This window comes from Sus scrofa, chromosome 1 (assembly GCF_000003025.6).
Source record: "Sus scrofa isolate TJ Tabasco breed Duroc chromosome 1, Sscrofa11.1, whole genome shotgun sequence".
Classification (NCBI taxonomy): Eukaryota; Metazoa; Chordata; class Mammalia; order Artiodactyla; family Suidae; genus Sus; species Sus scrofa.
Window position 1 is genome coordinate 188,670,023 of NC_010443.5, and position 23,576 is coordinate 188,693,598.

General features: G+C 40.2%; 1 protein-coding gene across 1 annotated transcript in view; it reads right to left on the minus strand.

Moving 5' to 3' along the window:
• The window catches only part of CCDC175 (coiled-coil domain containing 175), a 75,924-nt gene extending 52,596 nt beyond the window's left edge, over positions 1 to 23,328 (minus strand). The window contains 6 exon segments of the mRNA XM_013985897.2: positions 750 to 872; positions 9,834 to 10,062; positions 12,670 to 12,805; positions 17,461 to 17,572; positions 19,690 to 19,775; positions 21,493 to 23,328. Coding sequence (XP_013841351.2) covers positions 750 to 872; positions 9,834 to 10,062; positions 12,670 to 12,805; positions 17,461 to 17,572; positions 19,690 to 19,775; positions 21,493 to 21,658 — 852 coding nt within the window. The 5' untranslated portion in view covers positions 21,659 to 23,328.

A 23,576-nucleotide genomic window follows, 5' to 3' on the forward strand; every position in this document is an offset into this window, starting at 1 on the left:
CATATAGTTTTACACACAATTCTCAAAACAGAAGACAATAAGACTCAATTCACCTAATTGTGATAGATTAACAGGTGCTTCTGTTTTAATTAACATGAAAATGTTAACCTCTTTAATTACTGTCACCTCCATAAACTTCAGTTTTCTTATCTTTAAAATAAGGATAGTTTTCATATTTAAATATTTATCATAGACTCCTGGCTTTAAATCAATGTTACCAGTTTTTAAAAACAAAAGTGCAGAACTCTGAAGCATTTTCTAGTTCAAATAGACAAATTCCCAAATTCCCTTCACATATTAAAGCTCCTGTACTAAATATAAACAGAGAGCCTAAATTCTGTTTTATTACACATTCAAAATTAAGGAATCTGCCCATGATTATTCACTTTGTTATGTAAAATAAAGCAGTTTCACAGAAACATTACATATGGGTCTATATACATTTGGTTGGTTTTGTATTTTTTTTTAAATCATTTTTGCAGTATTTTGGCTCACTAAATGCAACTTGTACCTAAGGCATTCCAAACTTCCTTCTTTCCATCATATTCCTAAAGAGGAATACACAATTGCACTGTTAACACTTAAACAGAGTGTCAGAAAACGTTCACATGCCAAAACATTCTCCCCAGAATGCCATAAAGATGAATTAAATCAATTCCTTTTTTCAAAAGATCTGCTACCAGTTATACTGAAGGCACTGTATATTGAGGTGCATGGCGTCAGGCTTGAAAAAACATATTCTTTCTCACCACTGTGCTGGTAGTAACTGTTTCTCTCATTTTTGTCACTTTAAGCTTTAATTTATCCAATTCTTTCTTCTTTTTGTAAGTCTCCTTTCTCTTAAATTCACAGAGTTCTTTATATTCCTCAATCTGTAGTAACAAACACAATAAGCCGACTCAAAATGTTTGAGGACTACAAAGTTTAGGATTTTTTTTTTTAATTTTTCAACCTAATTCATATTTAATTTAAATATACCATATTCAATCTATTATCAAAAAGTCTTGCTTATTTTGAAGCAAAGGAAAAATAATGAACCACAAGGACAAAACTGTAATTATAAAATGTTGAAATAGTACATTTAGAATAAAATAATGATCATTAATTAATAGCAAATTATAAAAGTAACTGCCATTGTAAAACTTACTACTAAAATTGGTTACCAGACTTACAGTGTGTTAAGCACATCAGGAGAGTCAAAGTAAAGACTGGAAAATTCTTTGGAAATCTAAATTCACATTATTTAATGGGAAATTAAACAGAACAAAACCAAAATCATGAAAGGGCAACTCACAATCCAGGACAATTTACCATTTTGTTACTCATACCAGTCCCTGAGAGCTAAACGATCCTTGCCTTGATTTACCTCCGTTTATTTCAAAAACACCTGATATTTGGCAGAGACACTCCATAGCTGTGCTTTAAGCAACATGCAGCAGTCAACTGCCCAGAACTGGCTGTGCACTGACCAAAGGAAATGTGTGTCTACGCAGATAAGACCTGGAGGTGTCCTAAAGTTAGCTTTGTTTCATTTCCATGCTCAGACCTCCACCCAAACTGGGCCAATTCCGCTCAGCACAATTCACACCCTGCGCTAAAAAGCATGGAGGATTGCGCATGCTCCAGCTTGCCCCCCCCCCCCCCCCGGGCTGTCTCTGGAAATCTCCGCCCCTTTTCTAGAGCCCTGAGGACTTCTGCCTTACACTTCTTAAAATTCCCTTACTGTCCTCCATTCAAGGGGAAGGTGGTTTTAGAGGACAAGCTCTCCCTTCTCCAGTTCTCGACCTATGAGTGGAGTTTCTGATCGGCTATACTGAAACTGATTTGATTTGCAGCTCTAGGGAAAGAACCCATTGAGGGGTCACCGATCTGTTGGAGATAAATACCAATTTTACTCAGTCACCTTATCAAAATCAAACACATTACAAACTGGTCTGGCAAAATGAATTATAAAGAACAAAGTAAATAGGAGAGTAGTAAGGCGTGAGAATACATATTTAACTCCGTATTAAAGAGTTATGAGAACACATATTTGGGTGGTTTCCAATTCACCCAAAGTGACTGCTCTGAATGAATGTGATCATTATCAATTACCTCTGCACTAGGGCACAGCTGCATTTGAATGAAACATGGTGATTAGCAAATGTTGTTGAAAATTGAAATTCTGTGCTCATACTTTGGCCTCAGCCTTCTGCCAATGTCTTAGGTCTTGCAATTGTAGAAATAGTGTTAGAAAAATCTGTTCTGTTTTGTGTTAGGGGAGACCATATGGGTCAGTCGTAAACAGTTTTTCCTTTCTTAGCAGGTAAAGGGAATTAACAGGCTGTTAACTACGGCATATCACATGCATTTAGTGAACACTGGTAGTTGAACATTGGTGGTATATCCCAGCTGGTCTAGCCCACTGGCACAAGGCATTCCCTTAGGATCCAGTATTGTTCCAGAGTGGGAAAAGTCTTAATCTGGCTGGAGTGGACACAGCAAGAAGATTTCTGTGCTTGGTTGGGAAAGATTTTCTTCTTTCTACTTGAATAAGGAAGCATATCATGCAGCTGTCACTGGCAGCCATCTTGTGACGATGAGGGGAACCAGCCTTAGGATGAAAGGTGAAGGAGGGAAGAGCCACTGCATTAACTACTCTTGGAATCTGCCCTACCTCAGGAATTGCAATTGTGTAAGGTAATAAAGGCCCTTACTATTTAAACTAGATTGAGTCAGAGCTTCTGCTATTTGCACTGAAAGTATCCTAACTGGTGCCCTTTCCCAGAGAAATAGACCAGGGGTAGGCAAACTACTACATGTGGGCCAAATCCAGCCACTACCTCTTTGATTTAGTTGGTCCTTTTGGCTCTTCTGTGCTAAAATGGCACAGTTGAGTAGTTACCATAGAGACTGTATATGGTCCACAAAGCCCAGCTACCCTCTGGCCCCTTTCAGAAAGAGTTTGTGGATCCCTGAGAAACACTATTCAAAAAAGGAAGGATAACCTATCACGTTCTGAAATTCCCAATCTGAAGCCCCTCTGGGCTTCCTTTCTTGAATTTAACACTTATATTAAAGAATAGAAGGAGTGGAGGTCTTAGCTTTAAGGCCTAAAATGAAGTTAGAAACTCAATCATTCAATAAAGTAATATTATAGAATGTTTCCCATGTGTGAGATTTGCCAGGAACTGATCATGGTGCTAGGATTCAGCAATGAATAAAACAGACAAAATCCAATGCCTGGTAGAGCCTTTCTTCTGGTGGGCAAAGCTCAGATTCCATGCCACCAATGACCATTGCTTCAGCCCCAGGGGAAATAAAGAAAAGGGACATGGTTTCGCACTCCTCACCCCCACTGCCCTGCAAGCCGTCCCTCAGCTGTGTCCATGAAGACACATCCCACATTTTTCCCCTATAACTTAAGTGATCCCCTCCAGCATGGGGGCTCCAGCTTGCTCAGAGAGAACAGTCCAGCAGAGGGCTGGAAATAGTGGGTGAAATGAAGTCCTTTCAGCATTGTTGTGGGTAGAGAATGAAAATAGGAAAACCTCTTTTGGTCCTTGTTGCCCTGACACTATTTCATCGAGATAACAATAAATCCAAGTAGGTGTAACCCAGTAATGGGAGTCATGGATATGAATTGACTCCATGACTTACAGCTAGCTTCATCCCCTGAAAAGGTCCAGGGAGCTCTGCTTTCATCAATTCTGTTTAGTGGCTGCAAACTGCCTGAGGGACTCCTTGTCAGCAACTTCACAAAGTGCCTGTTCTAAGGACAATTAGGGCTGAGCCATCTGTACCCAAGAAAAATAAGCCACAGTTTTAGTGTAAAACTGTCTCTGAAGATGTAGGTGCTCCAAAGGATAGAAACTCTTGGACCTGAGCAGAACTTATGAATAGTCTTATCATGAGACCAATCACCACAAGAACCAAATTGAGACAGGAAAGACAGATGGCAGGCACAACCATTAAAAAAATGAGGAGGGGGACAAAGCCATTGAGAAACAGAATACAACAAAACTGATTAGAGCCACCGAGGCCCAAGACAGCAGAAGATTTGACTTCCAGTGGACATCAAGCCTCATTATACATGCATTGCAATGCATCAGCAGCCAAGTGACACACCCACCAGTGCCATGGCAGTTCTGAGGCCCACCATAAAAGGTCAAAACATGGGTGGTGCAGAGATGGGATTAAGATGGTGGAATAGAAGGACTGGAGCTCAACTTCTCTCCTAAAAACAACAAAATTCACAACTAAAGACTGAGCAATCTCCACCCAAATGGACTGGAAACCCATACCCCACTCCAGAAGAAAAAGAGGAGGCCACATCCACAGGTAGGAGGGGTGATTTCGTGATATAAACAACCCCGTACCTCCCTGGTGGGAAGCTCCACAGACTGAAAACTAACTGGTTCACAGAGACTCACCTACAGGAGTGAGAGTTCTGAGCCACACATCAAACCCTCATGTGTGGGGATCTGGCATAGGGAGAAAGAGCCCCTGAGCATCTGGCATTGAAGGCCAGCGGGGCTTGTGCGCAGGAGCTCCACAGGACTGGGGGAAATGGAGACCCCATTCTTAAAAGGCGCACACAGACTTTCATGTGCACTAGGTCCCAGGGCAGAGCGAGGTCTCCACAGGAACCTAGGTCAAACCTGACTGCAGTTCTTGGAGGACATCATGGGAAAACAGGGGTGAATGTGGCTTGCTGTGAGGGAAGGACATTGAAGGTAAAGCTCTCGGGAATATTCAGCAGTTACCTTTCTCTGGAGGTGGCCATTTTGGGAAAATCTGGCCCCACCCATCAGTCAGTGCTGAGAAGCCCCAGGGCAAACAACAACCCAGGTGGGATCACAGCCCCACCCCTCAGTAAACAGGCTACCTAAAGAGCCTCAGGCACACAGCAGCATCCAGAGACTAAGCCCCACCCACCAGAGGAATTAGAATCCGCTCCACCTACCCGGGGGGGCAGGCATCAGCCCCTCCTATCAGGAAGCCTACACCAAGCCCCCCATACCAACTTCAGCCACAAGGGGGGCAGACACCAGAAGTAAGAGAGGCTACAGCTCTATTATCTATAAAAAGGTCACCACACCAAAAACCTATAAAAATGAAAAGGCAGAGAACTATAACTCAGATGAGGGAGAAAGGAAAAACCCCAGAAAATCAGCCAAGCCATGAGGAGATTCTCAGCCTCCAGGAAAAAGACTTTAGACTGTCAATGCTGAAGATGATGCAAGACATTGGAAATAAACTGGAGGCAAAGATGGACAACTTACAGGAAACGCTAACCAAAGAGATACAAGATATAAAACTTAAACAAGAAGAGATGCAAAATACAATAACTGAAATAAAAAACTCACTAGAAGCAGCTAACAGCAGAATACAGGAGGCAGAAGAACGAATAAGCGAGGTGGAGGACAGATTAGAAGAAATTACGGATGCAGAACAGAAAAGAGAAAAAAGATTGAAAAAAAATGAAGAGAATCTCAGGGAACTCTGGGACAATGTTAAACGCACCAACATCCATATTATAGGGGTGCCAGAAGGAGAAGAGAGAGAGAAGGGGACAGAAAAAATATTCCAAGAGATAATAGCCGAAAATTTCCCTAACATGGGAAAGGAACCACTCACTCAAATCCAGGAGGCACAACAAGTACCAGATAAAATAAACCCAAGGAGGAACACACCGAGACACATAATAATCAAACTGACCAAAATTAAAGACAAAGAGAAAATCTTGAAAGCAGCTAGGGAAAAGAAACAAGTAACATACAAGGGAACCCCAATAAGGTTATCGGCAGATTTTCCAGCAGAAACTCTGCAGTCCAGAAGGGAGTGGCATGATATACTTAATGTGATGAAAGGAAAAAACCTCCAGCCAAGAATACTCTACCCAGCAAGGCTCTCATTCAGATTTGAAGGAGAAATAAAAACCTTCTCAGATAAGCAAAAGTTGAGAGAATTCAGCAACACTAAACCAGCCTTACAACAAATACTAAAGGAACTTCTCTAGGCAGGAAAGAAAAGATCAGCAACAGGAAACAAAAATGCCACAAATGACAAGACTCACCAGTAAAGGTATATATACAGTAAAGATACGAAATCATCCATGCACAATTATACCATCAAAATCAGAAATCATTAGAAGAGGTGGGTACAAATGCGGGACACTGGAGATGAACTTGCAATTAAGAGAACAACAACTTAAAACAATCTCATATACATATAGACTCTTACATCAAAACTTCAGAATAACTGCAAACAAAAATCTACAATTGATACACAAACAAGGAATCTCTGGAGAAGAAATATATCTCATAGTAAATAAATGCATAATCCACCATGAAGGGGGTCATTTGACATCATTCTTGGAATGCTGAAGTCTTCTTAGATCTGATTCTGATTTCCCCTCCATCAAAGAACTTATGATAATTATAATTAAATAATGCCACTATACAATTAAATAATACAGTTCTACAATTGTATTATTAATAACCATTTCTCTCCATGGTACAATGTAAAGTTTATAATGTCTTGTTTATCACATCACCTAGAATGGTGTAATGCCTTTATTGAAGAATCAATGAGATGGAACAAATTGTGAGGACATATTTATATAGTTACACTGTTTTTTAACCAACTTATGCATTTTATATTTTACTTATTTTCAGAGGGTGTATTATTTTTGTTATGCTTACCAGTTAAGTTATTCTTTTTACTATGCTATATAAAATGTTTAATGGTATATAAGGCTTTCTTCTTTATAAATTTTAGTTGTATAATATAACAATTTAATATAATGCTAATTTTTAAAGAAAATTTGAAATGTAATAGATAAAACTAAGTAGTAAAGATGAAAGCCATAAAATTGGGATAAAGTATAGAATAAATTTCCTATTTGTCTCAGCATATGTTCCATTCCACTTCTCCAGTGGGAGTCACTTAATCTGTTTCTTAAGATCCATGTTATAATAATCTGTGTGAATGTAATTGTGTGTAAATGTATGTATTTTATTCTGTAAAAAAATAAAAAAAGAAAAAGAAGCTAAAAAAGAATATATATATATGATACATATATCTGAATCACTTTACTGTATATGTGAAACTAACACAGCATTGCAAAGCAACTACATTTCAATAAAAACTTAAAATTTTTAAAAATTAAAAAATAAATAAATAAATTCTCATGAACCAAAAAAAAAAAAATGGGTGGTGTCCCAGTTCCTGGAAATTCCCACCCCTTCCCTAAAATGGAATATTCCTTCCACTTGCCAGCCTATGAATTTACCCAGCCCATAAAAACTAACCAACCCCATACCTGAGGCCACTCTCACTTTCTGAGATGGTCCACATTCTGCCTAAGGAATGTGTGTCTCTCTAAATAAGCTTGCTTTCACTTTATTTTGGCTCACTCTTGCATTCTTTCCTATAGAAGCCAAGGACCTTTACTTGACAGTCTGTGCTAGAGGCTTGCACCTCCTGGGAAGTGACATTTCTCTGTCCTGCATCAAAAGGTTGCTCACTGCCAGACTGTATTCCACTGTGGGTTTTTTGTTTGTTTGTTTGTTTGTTTGGTGGTGCCTGGGGCATGTAGAAGTTCCAGGTCAGGGATCAAACCCAAGCTACAGCTGGGACAACCGCCTAATCCTTAACTGCTAGCCTGCCAGGGAACTCCACTACATTTTAATTAAGACTAAAGAAATCCAATTTAATAAACATTCTTTTCTTTTTTCTTTGTGCCCGCGTGCGCGCGCACACACCACACACACACCATTGCACTCAATATGGCAGAGTTGCAAGCCAGATCCAATTGCCTGCATTATAGTGATCCCAGTTCTCATGATGGAGAGAGCAGCATCAGGAGCTCAGTGGCAATTCTCATCCTGGCTAGGCCCGCAATGCTTGGGGGAAAAGAAGGCTGTTGCTGGGAGCACCTAATATGGAGACAGCCCTGCTTCTCCTGGGACAACCTGAAGTAGCACAAAGAGGAATCGATCAGAAGCCATTCTGAGGGTGAATACTTAAGAATTCAGGATGCAGCAGTTATCCTTGCTGACTCTCACAAAACTGCTGGTCTCAACATACCCTTCTCTGTTGGGGCTGGGGACAAAAAAAAATGTTGCCATTTCAGTAGACAACAAATGTTGCCCACCATCAAGCCATCAGCCACTGTGCAGCATTGGATGATATGCCCTGAGGGGAATTCAGATGGAGAAAAACAGGATGCTGCCCTAGATATTTAAGATGCATATCACCATTTGCAGCAACATAGATGGACCTAGAGATTATTATACTAAGTAAAGACAGAGAAAGACAAATATCATATGAGATCACTTATACATAGAATCTAATAAAAATGATAGAAAAAAAGCTATTCAAAAACCAGAAACAGTCAAATATTTCAAAAACAAACTTATGGTTACCAAAGAGGAAACATGAGGGGGAGGGATAAATTAGGAGTTTGGGATTAATATATACACATTACTATACATAAAATAGATAACTAACAAGGACCAACTGTATAGCACAGGGAAATCTACTCAGTATTCTGTAATAACTATGTGGGGAAAGAATCTGAAGAAAAGAGATATATTTGTATATACAACTGAATCACCTTGCTATACTCCTGAAACTAACACAAAATTGTAGATCATCTATACACCAATAAATTTTTTTTAAAAGGATGCATATCCAGAGTTCCCCATGTGGCACAATGGGATCAGCAGTGACTCTGTAGCCCCAGTACAGGTTTGCTCCCCAGCCCAGCACACTGGTTATAGGAGCCACTGTTGCCACAGCTGAGGTATAGGTATCGATTATGGCTCTGATCTGATCCCTGGCTCGGGAACTCCATATGCCCCAGGGCGGCCAAAGAAGAAGAAAAAAAAAAAAAAAAGATGCATATCAAAGTAATGATTTCAATGAGCCCAGACTCTTACATCTTCTCATATGTAGAAAAGCAGTAAAATGTTAACTCGAGATGTCTTTTTTGTGATTAGCAATTTTGATGTTCAACTATATTTTTTTATCTCAGCAAAAACTTCTACATATCCTGGCTCCTCCTTTACCTTTTTGGAACAGTTCCTCAGAGCTGTCCCTTCAGGTCCTTAAATAAAACTCACAACTTTTAGGTTATACTTTTTTTTTTCCCTCAGTTGACAAGGCCCTTGGCTCTGCCTGCCCCTCTGAGGCTTTTCCCTCTTGGACTCCTTCAGCAGGAGGCACAAGTTCCAGCAGAGGTGAGCTCACTGATCCTATCTATAGAGTCAGGGCCTCAGAACTGTCAAAGGCAGCCAAATGACACAGAAGCAAATGCCTAGTCCCTATAGGGCTGCATTTGAGCAAGGAGCCAGCCCAGAGTTACCATTCCTGTCACTCATATTCCTTCCCATGAACTGAGATGCTACTACACAATCAAATGACTTCCCCACAGGGTACCAGTGTCCTTGAGTCTCTGTTCTATCCCTGTAGAAGATACCGTGGGGAGCACAGGCTAGCTTCAAGGACAAATAAGTTATTTCCTATTTCCTGCCCTCAATTCTGTACAATTGTTTGTTTGTCTGTTTCTTTGTTTTAGAGCTGAACATGCAGCATATAGGAGTTCCCAGGAGAGGGGTCGAAACAGAGCTACAGCCACCGGCCTACACCACAGCCAGAGCAACTCGGGACTGAGCTGTGTCTGCGACCTATAACACAGCTCATGGCAATGCTGGATCCCCGACTCACTGAGGGTGGCCAGGGATCAAACCTGCATCCTAATGGACACTTTGTCAGGTTCTCAACCCCCGAGCCACAACAGGAACTCCTGTAATTCTCTATTTTTAAAAATAAATCATGCCACTTACCTCTTGACTCAACTGTTTTTTTCTTTTCAAATATTCTGCTTTTTCTTTTTCCATTTGCTCCTCTACTTCTTGAAGATATAGTTTTTGCAACTCTAGTTCTTCCTTCTCTGAGTTAATTTGGGTATAAGTCTCGTTGATGTAAACAGTGGTAGTAGCTTTTTCTTTCATGGCCTGGTTGAGTGACAGGACAATCTTCTCATGCTGCCTTGATAGCAACTCCTGCTGTTCACTAGGAGAAAAAGAACCATTTATGGCATGAAAAGGGCTTTCAAAAAAGAAAATTTAAAGTCTGTTTGGTGAGACGAACCACTGTAAAGAAGGAAATTGGAAGGGATACTTATTTTAGAGTTTTATTTGTGATTGTTTAACCTTGGTTGAGATGAAGGACAGAAGGAAACACAAGTGTGAATCTTCCAACTGTTTACCACTGCAGGGGGTCTTGTGGTCCTGCCTCACCTCACCTATCCTCACACACTAGGTGGTTAACTATGGTCTATTTTGGTTTAAAGCACACAAGGATTCACAAACAGTTTTAAACAGGTGAATGGAATCTGGCCAGTTTGATACATAGCATTGTCCCAGCTATCTTAACATCCTGAGATATGTGGTTAAGTCAAAGAATGAGAAACATCCCATCACCCCTCCAGCCACCTTCTGACATCACTGTCCTGCAGAGAGGGCCCAGGAGAAAACTAGTACTCCTCTGATGGACAGGAGGTGAGGAGGAGGGCTCTGAGTCTACACTTCTCAGAGTGTGCTTGAAATCTAATTTAAACCCTCTTATCTTCTCATAGCTGCAGCCAAATATGAGTTCAGGAGGAGACATGAACCTCACATATCCATTACTGGCCACATCTATTGGAAGAAGAGCCTATAAGATTGTAAGAAATATCTACCCCAGGGCTAACAAGAAAAGATTTGAGGAGGCACCATTGGTGCTATTTCTATATTTTCCTTTTTTTCAAAGCACCTACAATGTAAAGACCTTTATCCTTGTACTAGACTCCAAGGCTAAACACTTTAATTCAGGGGGATTGTGTGCAAAGGCTCAGGAAAATAAAAACAGGTTGTTGGTAAGCTTATTTTCCAGAAGTCAACTCCACCACAGAAAGGCAATTAAAAGAAGCCTAGGCTAGATGGGATAAGATAATGGGTGCTTTGTAGGTTTAGGAGAGGACACTTTCTAAGAATGAAGCAAAATAAGGATCAAGTACACTTAAGGAAATAAAACAGAACAAGTCAAATTAATACATCTGACTAGGTGTATGTTGATGAGTTGGGAGAACTCTCAGAAACTGAACGTAGGATCCAAGGAAACCTCCCTCCCCCATTCCTAAAGGACTTGCACATGTCTAGTGTCTGAGGACCACCTGTGGGCACCTTGATATACCTCTTCTTTGAAAAATGGATACAACAAGTGACTTCAGCTTGCTATTGCTAGCCTATCAGGCAACCACCTTATGTTTATATTTGGCTTTCCACAAAGATTTCTCTAGATCAGTGATTCTCAAAGAGTAGTCAGGACCAGTAGCATCAGCAACATCTAGGAACTTGTTAGAAACGCAAATTCTTATCCATATTCCCCAGACCTACTAAATCAGAAATCTGGGGTGGAAGTCTCAGTAATTTGTACTTTAACAGGCATTCCAGGTGATGTTGATGTACACTCAGGTTTGAGAACTGCTGGTCTATAGAAGTGTGATAGTGCTGGCTAACTGATGTGAGTATTCCAACCTGGATGTTATCTTCCTGGTTATTTAGAAATTGATAGTTTTTATAGTGGTCTCTGGCGATTGAGGCTAGCACACACCATGCACAAATCTGCAGTGTGAATCCCCAACAGGAGTTAGGGTATGCGGTCTCTCAAATGTAGGCAGTCACAAACTTTTCCATGGAGCATCTCCCAGAATAGGTGTTCTGAGGGCCTACTTTGGGAAACTGTCCCTGGGCCTTGAGGTTCCCATCTAATAAATACTGACGCTTTGATATCCTGTGCACCAAGTAGCCTTCTGATTATTTTAGCTTCCCAATATATATTTTTTTAACTATGAGTGCTCTTTCAGTATTTTTTACTCTAACAAACTCTAGACATTTATACCTCAGTCTTGCAAATCTACTCGTAGTGCTGAGTTATTCTTCAAGGTTTTTGGTGTTTCCCCCCACCCCCCGACTCCCCAGAATATATATCTTCCTCCTGGGTAAATCAAGATTTGCAATCCCCATTTTGATTTACAGAGGGAGCAAATGAGGCCCATCCCACAGGGGAGGTGCTGGCAACACAACTGAGGAATAAAGAAAAGAAACTAACAGGTAAGCAGCTCTCATTTAATCACAGATAAAATCTAGAAACAATCCCATCCTCAGCCCTCCAGTAGACTATGACTGAATGTATTTAAGGACCTAAACTAGCTACAATATATCTGTTGATATTATACATGCAAATACATTACCCAGCAAGATTTCTCACTTTGGTGGTTGAGGTTTGTAAACTTGATTTCACTAAAAATGAAATGAAAACCACTATGTGCTTCTACCTTTGGAGATAGGGTGCAAGGCAGTGTGTGATTTGCACACAGTTGCTGCTAACAAGCTGAATTATCTGAAATTTTACAGGTCTCCTGGCTGCAGTGGTTGAAAATTGACTGCTCTCTTCCCAGCTCTCTGCAGCCACCGCACACCCCTCATCAGCTCAGGTCATCTTCTGTAGGTGACCTCCACCTCCTAATTCGCCCTGCACCAGTTCAGACCAGAGGACAAACCCCTTAGGAGAAGTTTTCCACTTGACTCCAGATACTGACTCCCTCAAGTACTAAACAAACAAACAAAAAATACCTACCCCAGAGTTGTATTCATCTTTTTCAGATCGAGTATTTTCTTCTTCCAAAACTCTATTTCATTATTTATCCTGGTAATTTTCAAGTGTAATTGATTTATCTCAAAAAGATTTAATCTTCGAGCATCCCTGACACATTCTTAAAAGTAAATGGAAGAAATGTTACTCAATTATGTGAGAAACAGCACAATTGTAGCTACTGACTTTTCAAATGATAAATTTTGTCTTTTTTTTTTTTTTTTTTTTTGCCTTTTTGCCATTTCTTGGGCTGCTCCTGCGGCATATGGAGGTTCCCAGGCTAGGGCTCTAATTGGAGCTGTAGCCACCGGCCTACGCCAGAGCCATAGCACTGCGGGATCTGAGCCGCGTCTGCGACCTACACCACAGCTCATGGCAACGCCGGATCCTTAACCCACTGAGCAAGGCCAGGGATCGAACCTGCAACCTAATAGTTCCTAGTCGGATTCGTTAACCACTGAGCCACGACAGGAACTCCATAAATTTTGTCTTTCTTTGAAATACTCTTCTGATCATGTTCCTGTACCAGACACCTCTTATGCCTTTGGATCCTCTCAGTCTTACCTATCAGTTCCCTTATTTTAGCTACTGCTACGGTCAGTGACCAGCTTTCAATGAGCTCTGAACAACTTCCTACTAGTGCAGTCTGATTCTTGTCTGTCCTATACACTTCTCTCCTATCTAGGACTTCCATATGGCCTCTACTGTGGGACTTCCTAGACACCCCTACCCCCACCCATGCACATGTAACCCAAAGTTTAGGAGGTATGCAAGCAGTGAACCAATGGCAGACAGAAGCCAGTGCCTGGGTGTTCCTGAAAGGAGATGACCCTGTGTCCTGGGAGCATATTCTCATACCTAACTAGTTCCCATTAGTGGCAATGAACATCACATTGCACTTCATACTAGCTCTCCCTTCTCCCTGCTTTGGTTCCTTATCCCATCCTCCTCCTCTTTGTATTGTACTTCTGATAAAATAATAGTGCAAAAGCCATTGCTTCTGGCTCTGCTTTCTGGGGAACTCTGCCTGTTAAAGAATGAATTATTCACTAGTAAATAATAAATCAGTCGTATTCACATAAGACTTCAGAGGATTACCTAAGTGCTTGATAGATAGATGGTAAAAATGCATGAATTTTTAAACACTGCTGTTTTTAAAAGGGTACTGGGCTACTTATTTCTATACAACAAATTCCCTGAAAACTGCCCAATAGCTCCCCTGAGAGAGCTAGGTTATTTTTTGTAGGCTACTAGTTAAATTACTCATTGTAGCAGGGTTTCTCAAACTTTATGTCTTGAATATGCATATGCATCTCCTGGGGATATGGCTGAACTACAGACTTTGACATAGTAGATCTGAGGTAGACCAAGAAAGTCTGCATTTTGTAACAAGCTCTCAGGTGATGCTGATGCTACCCATCCAAGGACAATACTTACAGTTGAAAAGCTTTATAACATAAGGCCTATTAAATTTACTTGGTTAAATATTCATTATGTATCAAGTCTTTATGGATCTTATAAGCGAGCATGGCATTTATTTTTCCTTCCAAAATATTTCTCCTGCTTATAAAAATAACCCAATCTAGACAGTAAAGAAAAGCAACCAAAGAAAACAAAACTATTCTTAATTCTGCCTGAGCACAGACCCTTTTAAGTCTTATTTTTTCTCTGCATGTGGGAGTTTGTTGTGTATTCCCTGCCAAACTACACTAACACTGTGGATATTGTTTTATAATTGATTATATCACTCAGGGTCTAATTGGGAGATAGAAATCTTATAGTAAATTGGATGGGGGAAATTTTAATATAAAGAATTCTTATCTGGAGTTCCTGTTGTGGTTCAGAAGTAGAAAACCCTACTACTATCCATAAGGACGTGGGTTGGATCTCTGCTCTCTTCTCAGCTTTCTGCAAGCACCACACATCCCTCATCAGCCCACATCATCTTCTGTAAGTGACCTCCACCCCCTAACTCGCCCTGCACCAGTTCAGACCAGAGGACAAACCCCTCAGGAAAAGTTTCCCACTTCAGCTCCGGATCCTGACTCTCTCACTTAGTGGGTTAAGAATCCAATGTTGCCATGAGCTGTGGTGTAGGTTACAGACATGGCTCGGGTCTGGTGTTGATGTTGCTGTGGTATAGGCTGGCAGCTGCAGCTTTAATTTGACCCCTAGCTTGGGAACTTACATACACCGTGAGTGTGGCCCTAAAAAGATTTTAAAAAATAAATGGAAAAAGAAAATTATTATCTGTAACAGAGGGTTAGAGTAATGAGGGAATGAATAGTAAGAAAGTAAACAAAGCTCTAAAGAATTCAGGAATACCAGGCATAAGGAGCAGCACTATCTTGAGGGCTGAGAGAGAGTGCCTTCTAGGAAGGGGCACCTCCAGACCTGAGATCGAGACCTCACTGGAGAGGGCTGTGGCTCATTGGATGGCAAAGAAGTACATGAAATGCTAGGCTGGCAGAATTTACTAAAAATAGGCTTCTGGGGGTCTTGGGGTGAAGGGCTGTCCACAGGGAATTGCTGTACTTCCGAATTCATTGGAAAACCATGGCGGTTGTTCACAGGGAGGTGCCTCATGGTAGCAATCTATCATGAAGCTGCCCAAGGGGTATTTAAGGAAGCTGCTTGGTGTGAGGGCTGCTGCACACTGCTGGGAGAAGCTACCTGTACTGCAAGATTTGGCCAGGTTGAGCACCAGAATGGGAGGAGGACCCGTTTCCTCCAGTGTCCCTCCAATGCTCTCTACTGACAAAGCTTAACACTGTGCCAGCAGACAAAGGGGAAAATTCACAGGGCTCAGCTCCCTCATGACAGAAGAGAAAATGAAGGAAGATTTGGAGCTATGAGGCAATAAATGGATCACTGGAACATCTACTTTGAAAATAATTTTTAGAGTTCCCTAATGGCCTGGTAGTTAAGGATCCAGCATTGTCACTGCTGCGACTCTGGTCTGATTCTCTGGTCTGGACAATTCTGCATGTCATGTGTGCAGCCAAAAAAAAAAAAAATCATTTATTTATTTATTTAGACTACTGTTTTAGGTTGGGCTTCCTGGGAAACAAATTTTAAAATTTGTGTGTGGAGCTCTTAGGAACAGCTCCTCTGAGGAAATAAGGGTTGGGCAAGGGTTAGGGGTTTGAATGATGATGAGCTTTGCAGTTGTGATGACATTTTAGAGTTGTTCTACATTTAGCGAGGGAGACAGACCCTTGTATCTCTTGGTGAGCAATCACTGAATATGGGTGGCACTTGGGAAAAGACTAGAACCTGGAAAGAAGCCTGTCTCTTTTGTCTAGGGCAATTCTTGCAGGGAAACTGAGCTGTGTGCCTCCATCAAAACTCCTGGCCACTAGGAAAATAAAGCTGGAGCCTTAACTTAAACCAAATAGAAAACTTAACTCAAAATAGATCAAAGATCTAAATGTAAGAGACAAAACTAAAAAATCCTTAGAAGAAAGCATAGGGGAAATCTTTACAACATTGAATTTACACATGATTTGTTGGATATGACACCAAAAGCATAGGCAACAAATGAAAATAAAAGCTAGACTATACCAAAATTCAAACTTTTGAGGTACATCAAAAGTCATTATTTTAAAAAATCAACTGAAAAAAATAACATAAGTCATTTGTAACAAGAGTGATAAGACAACTCATCGAATGGGACAAAATATCTGCAAATTATATACCTAATAAGGAGTTAACATTCAGAATATATAAAGAATTCCCACAGCTCAACAACAACCTGATTAAAAGATGGACAAAGGACCCAAACAGACATTTCTCTAAAGAAGATACACCAATGGCCAATAAGCACATGAAAAGATGTCCAACATCACTAACTATTAGGGAAGTGCACGTCAAAACCACAACAAGATACCAATTCATATCCATTAGGGCGACTATTATTAAAACAAAACAAAACAAAACATAGAAAATAGCAAGTGCTGGCAAGAATGTGGAGAAATTGGAATGCTTATGCATTGTGCAAGGAAAGGTAAAATGGTACAGCCACTGTGGAAAACATTGTGGCAGCTTCTCAAAAAATTAAACATAACCTTACCATGTCACCATACACTTCAGCAATTCTTTTCATTTATACTTAGAAGTATTGGAAGCAGAGACTTGAATAGATATTTGTATATCCATGTTTGTAATGCATTATTACCTATTTATATTATTGTTATTATTATTATTTTGTAATAGCATTATTTACAAGAGCCAAAAGATGGAAACAATGCAAGAGTCCATTGATAGACGAATGGATAAATAAAACATGTTATGCACATACAAGGGAATATTGTTCTGCCTTAAAAAGAAAGGAAATTCTGCCACATGCTACAACATGGATGAACCTTAAAGATGTGCCAAGTGAAATAAGCCAGTCACAAAAGAACAAATATTGTGTGATTCCACTTACAAGAGGTACCTACGGTAGCCAAACTCAAAGAGAAATTAGAATGGTTAAGGTCAGTCAAGCTGCCTAACTTATTTGGATAAATATCAATTTGGAATGAGCTGATCTATATATCTTTAGCCCGTCTATGGATAATTATATAAATTCAAGTCTTTTATATATGCATATATATATATATGTCCACTAAAAAATTAAAGGAAAATTATTATGTATCTCACTGTATTTGTGTTGTATACTCTTTCTAGATATTTTTATATGAAATAACTATTAAACTAATCTCATTACAAGTACTGTGCTCTATTTTCTTATAAGATAAACTAAATTTCTACAGTTGATAACCTTAAAAGTACCTTCCAATTCTCTGCTAACACTATTGGGAATAGTTTCCAATAGAAAATACAGTCTGCTGAGTTCCATGCTTTCAATTTCCAGAAGATCAATTGTGGTTTTTCTCATTTCTTCCTGAAAATGTAAATTACATATTTAAACAGTTAAGACATTAAAATAATGACTGATTTTCTAAACAATGCCCTGTAAATATTTTAAAAGATCTAAATCTGATTTTCAGAAAATACCTTTTGCTAGTATTTTTATTTGGAATAGAAAGTGGGAAAAATACTTCTCGAATCAGTTTTTAAAGTGTCATTGTTAATTTATCTTTCAATATCTGCTGATTCTCTTCTATTCAGAAATTATCTTTCCCTATGTGTATGTGTTCCTGTATGTAGTTTCAATCAATTTAAAAGTAAAGACTCCAAAAAAAGGGAGACATTGAGAAAGAAAACTACTTAATTAAAAAATGGAAAATGCCTATAAAAGTATGATTAGGTATAAAAACAACAATGGTTTTCTTATACATATCTAAAAGTCCAAACAAATAGGTAGGGATATATATATCCTGTATATATGGGGCTATTTTAAAAAAGTAAAAAACATTAAAAAATCTGATAGAGGAAAAAATAGATAAAACATCTTTTAAACAAATTTGTTGTAATGGCTATACAACGGCTATAGTTATTTTGTGCCCTAAGAAATTGCCATTATATTTTATGAATAATAAAAAAGCAGGCTGCATAATTTTATGTCTAGTATGATCACTTTCCTATAAAAAATAAAATTTAATACACGCATTATCTATATCCTGAAACTAGGAAAGACATTCATTAAAGAATTAATCGTGATTATTTTAGGGTAGGATCATAGCGATTTTTACTATAATCCTTTTGCTTGTCTATTGTTTCCCTAAATTTTCCAGCACAAACACAAATGCTTTTATAATAATGAAAATGTGTTACTTTAAAAAAACTGGGAGGACTCTATTTAAGTGATTTCACAGCTTGGATATTAAATGGAGACATAGTAGATACTTTAATAAGCCACAGTAAATATTTTGACCCCTTCAAGTCCTGGAGAAAGACATATCTACAAGAACAAATCAGAAAAGGTTTCCACAGGGCCATAGTAAGTACAACACACACCAACTCCCAGGGTTTACATATATGTACTTAAACCAGCTGGGCTTATAAAGTCCAATTCTGTAGTATACATGCACAACTACATATATTTACATAAAATATAATTATGAAGTAATGAGATTAACTTTTCTCAGTAGTCTGTAGATTCAAGCTCATTTACTTTTATAGCTTTATTTCTACACTTTCAGATATTTGATATGTAGTAGATTCTTATTATTTTTAAATCAAATAAAGAGATGTCACTATTCAGACCCTGTTGGGGAAGCACTGTAAACACCATCTAGAGCCAAAGAGAGATATGTTGGTAACATTTCAAAAGAAATTCTTTAAATATCTTTGAAGGAGCCAAGGTATAATTGAAAGGTCCTTGTTTGTTTTCACTGAAAAATCACTGTCTACTTCAAGGGAGTAGCTGCCAAATACTCTTTCAGCAGTTTCGTATGGAATTGCTTACAGAAACCTGAGAAAAGTGGCACATGTGTGCCATTTATCCTAGAGGTTGTTTGCTGTTTTTAAGCAATGCTCACATATTGATGTCACAAACCTTTGCCCATGTGGTCCACCCCTTAACTGAGCTCTGATATCACCAGGGTCTCTTCACCTGAGCAGTCTTTTTTTCTTTTTTGTCTTTTTGCCATTTCTTGGGCAGCTCCCGCGGCATATAGAGGTTCTCAGGCTAGGGGTCGAATCTGAGCTGAGCTGCCAGCCTACACCAGAGCCACAGCAACGCGGGATCTGAGCCGCGTCTGTGACCCACACCACAGCTCAAGGCAACGCCGGATCATTAACCCACTGAGCAAGGGCAGGGATGGAACCCGCAACCTCATGGTTCCTAGTCGGATTTGTTAACCACTGCGCCACGACGGGAACTCCCACCTGAGCAGTCTTGCCCTCATTCATAGCACAGGTCCTTAACTCAGTGCCTGGCATGGGCAGCAATCCACAGGTGCAAATGCTTAATAAACTGAGAGAAATTTTCATTCGGGGCAAATATTTTCCCTATTCATCTACTGAAGTACCTTGAACAGAATTGGTGCTAAATTAAGGTTTGATGAAGAAACAAGCAGAAGATTGAAAAAGTAGCACTTATGGATAATACAATACCAATTTCTTAACAGCGATAGCAACATCCTTAAGAAAGGTCTTAGCTTCTTCGTCGCATTTAAAATAGTCACTTTGCAGCGATTGTTCTAGAAAAAATTAGAAAATTAAACCTCTTATTTATTTGTTCAAATCCTATTTAACCCTTTTAGTTTAAATGCTTACTCAGCTGAAAATTACATCTCTCTCTGAATTTCTATAGCACATGATATTTCTCTGTTTATAGTGTTCTTATTTAGATATATACTTTATGCTTCTTGAACACAAACTCCTCTGAAGATTCCATCTTTGTATCACTCATGGTAGAAAGAAGGAATCTGTATAGGATAGCACAAAAAGAATTCAATAGATTTATGAAAAGGATAAAGACAACATGCCTATGATACAGGTTTAAGAATGTTTTCATATACATAAACATATATATGCACACACACACACACACACACACACACACATATACATATATCCTAAATGTACTATTTTGAAAAAAGCATTTTTAAAATTCTTTATAAATCCATTATGTCATTTTCACTTCTGTGCCAATATTTTAATCATGGAATGAGAATATATATTTGTAAAACTGGTAGATCTGAGGTAGGCAGAGTTTCTAACCCTTTTCATTCATTGACATATGAAAGATACTGCCTTTTCTCTCCCACACTGTCAAGTCCACAGCACATGATAAGACAGGTTTGGGAAATGTTGGCAAAGGTAAGGAAGACAAGACACATGCAGAATGGGAAGAAAGAAGGAAAAAGAAAAGATAAAAGGAAGAGAAGAGTGAACAGAGGAAGCTTCACTCACCTTGGCTTTGTCACCATTGTATTCTGCAGATTCTGTCTAAATGGATTTGGGGCCTGCCTGCTCATGTGTGCGATGAGTTTGATGTGCTCAGTGTTTTACATGTATGTATAATCTAAGCTAATTCTTATAACCTCATGATGATTCTCATTACACAGATGAGAAATTTAAGACGAGGTTATGTCATGTGCTTAGGGTCACTGAGTCCATCACTGATAGAGTTTGGATTCAGAACCAAGTGCTTTGACTCCAGAGGCTATGCTCTTAGTGGCCATCCTCACCTTTCAGAAGAGTTAATAGCAATTTCTGCCTTCGGTTTCAGGGAATGTGGATTCTCTTAATGAACTAAGTTCACAATCCAAGTGAAAATTAGTTACCAAGTTTCTAAGCAGGTGCTTATTAGGAAGGGACAGGCATTGGCTGCTGTCTCCTATCTTCTATGAAGTGAATGAGCCCAAGTGTGTTCCCACTAGCAAATGGGCTGAAGAGTTACATGTTTTATAACTCACACTCAGGGCAAGAAAGCATGATGGGTCCAGAAATTATTAGCAGAAAAAGGGTCCAGAAATTATTCGCAGAAAAAGTTATTTATGCCTAATGCACAAGTCCTTGCCTAACGCGGTAGGAGATTCTTCACCATCCCTTTCTTATTTACCCGTTAAACCCGCCCATTTGCCATGGTAAAGTGTTAGAGGAAATGAACTCGCAAAGAAAAGGGAAGAAGGGGCAAGCTACAACTCAGTGTATAATCTAAATGCAGGTGGGCACTCCAGTCACAGGCAAATGGCAGGGGCCTGGGAGTCCAGGATTTGTCTGGGACTTGCCAGCTACTAGTGTGAGCTGGCCCAAGTCACAGAGCTGAGCCCTGGGTCCCATACCGCTGCCCCTCTCTCCCACAAAGAGCTGGAGAAGGTTCTGGGAAGAGAGTCCCCACAAGGTTTCCCAGTGAGTGCTGCCTGGGCGCCACCTCTGAGAAGTCCTTCTGGGAACCTACAGGCCTCTTACCCACAACAAAGAGCTGCTCCAGCGCGGCAGCAGCGACTGAGGATCCCAGCGTGGAGGGAAAGGTGCATAACTCCAGGGAGGGGCCAGTGGAGACAGTGGCTGCTGCCTTTAGTGCCTTCTCGCTGCCGCCAAACCCCAGCTCTGGGGACCAGGAGCTCAGAGCCATCTTGCTGCTCCTGCGTGGCGCTTCCTGGGCGGTGGGAAGGACTGCCAGTTGCCAGGGGCAACGAGGACGCCTCGGAAGCAGCGGAGGCTGCGCACCAGCTCGAGGCTCTCACCTGGGGTGGGTACCTCGCCGGTTCTCTAACTTTATCCACAATAATTGAGCGATCTTGTAAGGATGAGACCCTCTTTAGCTGTCCTTTCCTCCTTCCATTTCCATTTCTTTAGCTCACGCCTTGTACTCAAACACCTGCACACTTGAACCAGGGGAATCATCTTTGAAAGCATTTCTGTGTTAGATACTATAGGAGGAGCTTTAGGTGCAGCTCCCTTAATGTTCACAATGTCTTTATCAGGAAAGTTCTTTTATTATCTACATTTTTACAGACTAGGGAACTAAGGCAGGGATGATTAAGTGAATTGCCCAGGGTCAAAAGGGGATAAACTGGGGTTTAAAGCAAAGTGTGTACAGCTCTTTCCACTATGCTACAAAACCTGTCTCTGTACTCTAGAACTTTCCCTGCATAGTTTCTACCACTGAACATATTTTACCTTGAATCAGTGATCTTCTGCCTTCTCATTACGCAGTAAGCTTTTTGAAGGCTAGGACATTATTTTTCTCTGTGTCTCCAAAAACCAGGCCCACATGAGGCTCAGATTGAGTATAACTCTTAGTTCCCCTTTTCTCTGGTTGGTTAGAGAGCAGCAAAGATGATTTAACCCCCCTCCTTCTTAAGTTTTTTTAACGATGGCAAAATTGAAATCAGAGTGAAAGTAACAATGACAATAGCTATATTTGTTGGATGGATCTATGTTTCAGGCACTGTCCTAAATTCTTTATCTACTGTAACCTATTTTGCCCTCATAACAATCCTTTGAGGTAGGTTTTATTGCCCACTTTGCATATGCCCAGGGCCCTGAATCACTATGCTATACAGCCTTGGAGAGGACATAGCACATCAACAGCAGAACTAGCTCTAGAATCCAGAACTCCTTCCTCCAGGGAGAACCATATGCTGGCAATGAACACTCTCCTGGGCCCCCTCTTTTGCAAGATTTGGCATTAGATCCATCCCGGCCCTTCTGTGCTCTCCTCTGAGCAGCAGGGGCAGGTGCCTAGCAACTTCATGTCTCAAACACCCTCATCGTCTGGTTGGAGACGCTAGAGGGAGATTAGCTGGCAAAGAAGCCATTCCTGGAGTGGCAGTTTCAGTTGACTGTACAACCCAGCAGTTTGAGTGGCTCCAGAGGTGGCAGGAGTGGGAATCAGGCCTCCAGCAGTCTCCAGCTCTTCATCAGTCACTGCAGGCGCATGGGCATGGTACTGGTTTGCAGCAGCTTTCTGGTCTGTGGGATCTTCTTTAAGTAACTTCCTTTTGGTTTCTACAGCCCTTGTAGAATATTTCCTGTGATAAATACCTCTCTTCTTGGACTATCTGGACTGGACTACTTTAAGCCAACCTTTATGCTGTCACTAGAATATTCTTCCCATTCATCACCTCACTTGGATCACGTTGCTCTCTATTGTCTATGAATGAGGCCAGTCCCTAAGGGGACATTGCATGTTTACCTTTATAATTAGAAAAGAAAGTAAAGCTACAAAAAAAAAAAAACCCTAAAAAATAAATACACAAACCTAAAATAATTGAGCTTATTAAAAAAGCTTTCTAGAGTTCCCGTCTTGGCTCAGTGAAAACAAATCTGACTGGGAACCATGAGGTTTCAGGTTCGATCCCTGGCCTCGCTCAGTGGGTTAGGGATCCAGGCTTGCTGTGAGCTTTGGTGTAGGTCACAAATGTAGCTCAGATCTGGCATTGCTGTGGCTCTGGTATAGGCCAGCAGCAATAGCTCCGATTAGACCCCTAGCCTGGGAACCTCCGTATGCCGTGGGTGCAGTCCTAAAAAACAAAACAAAACAAAAC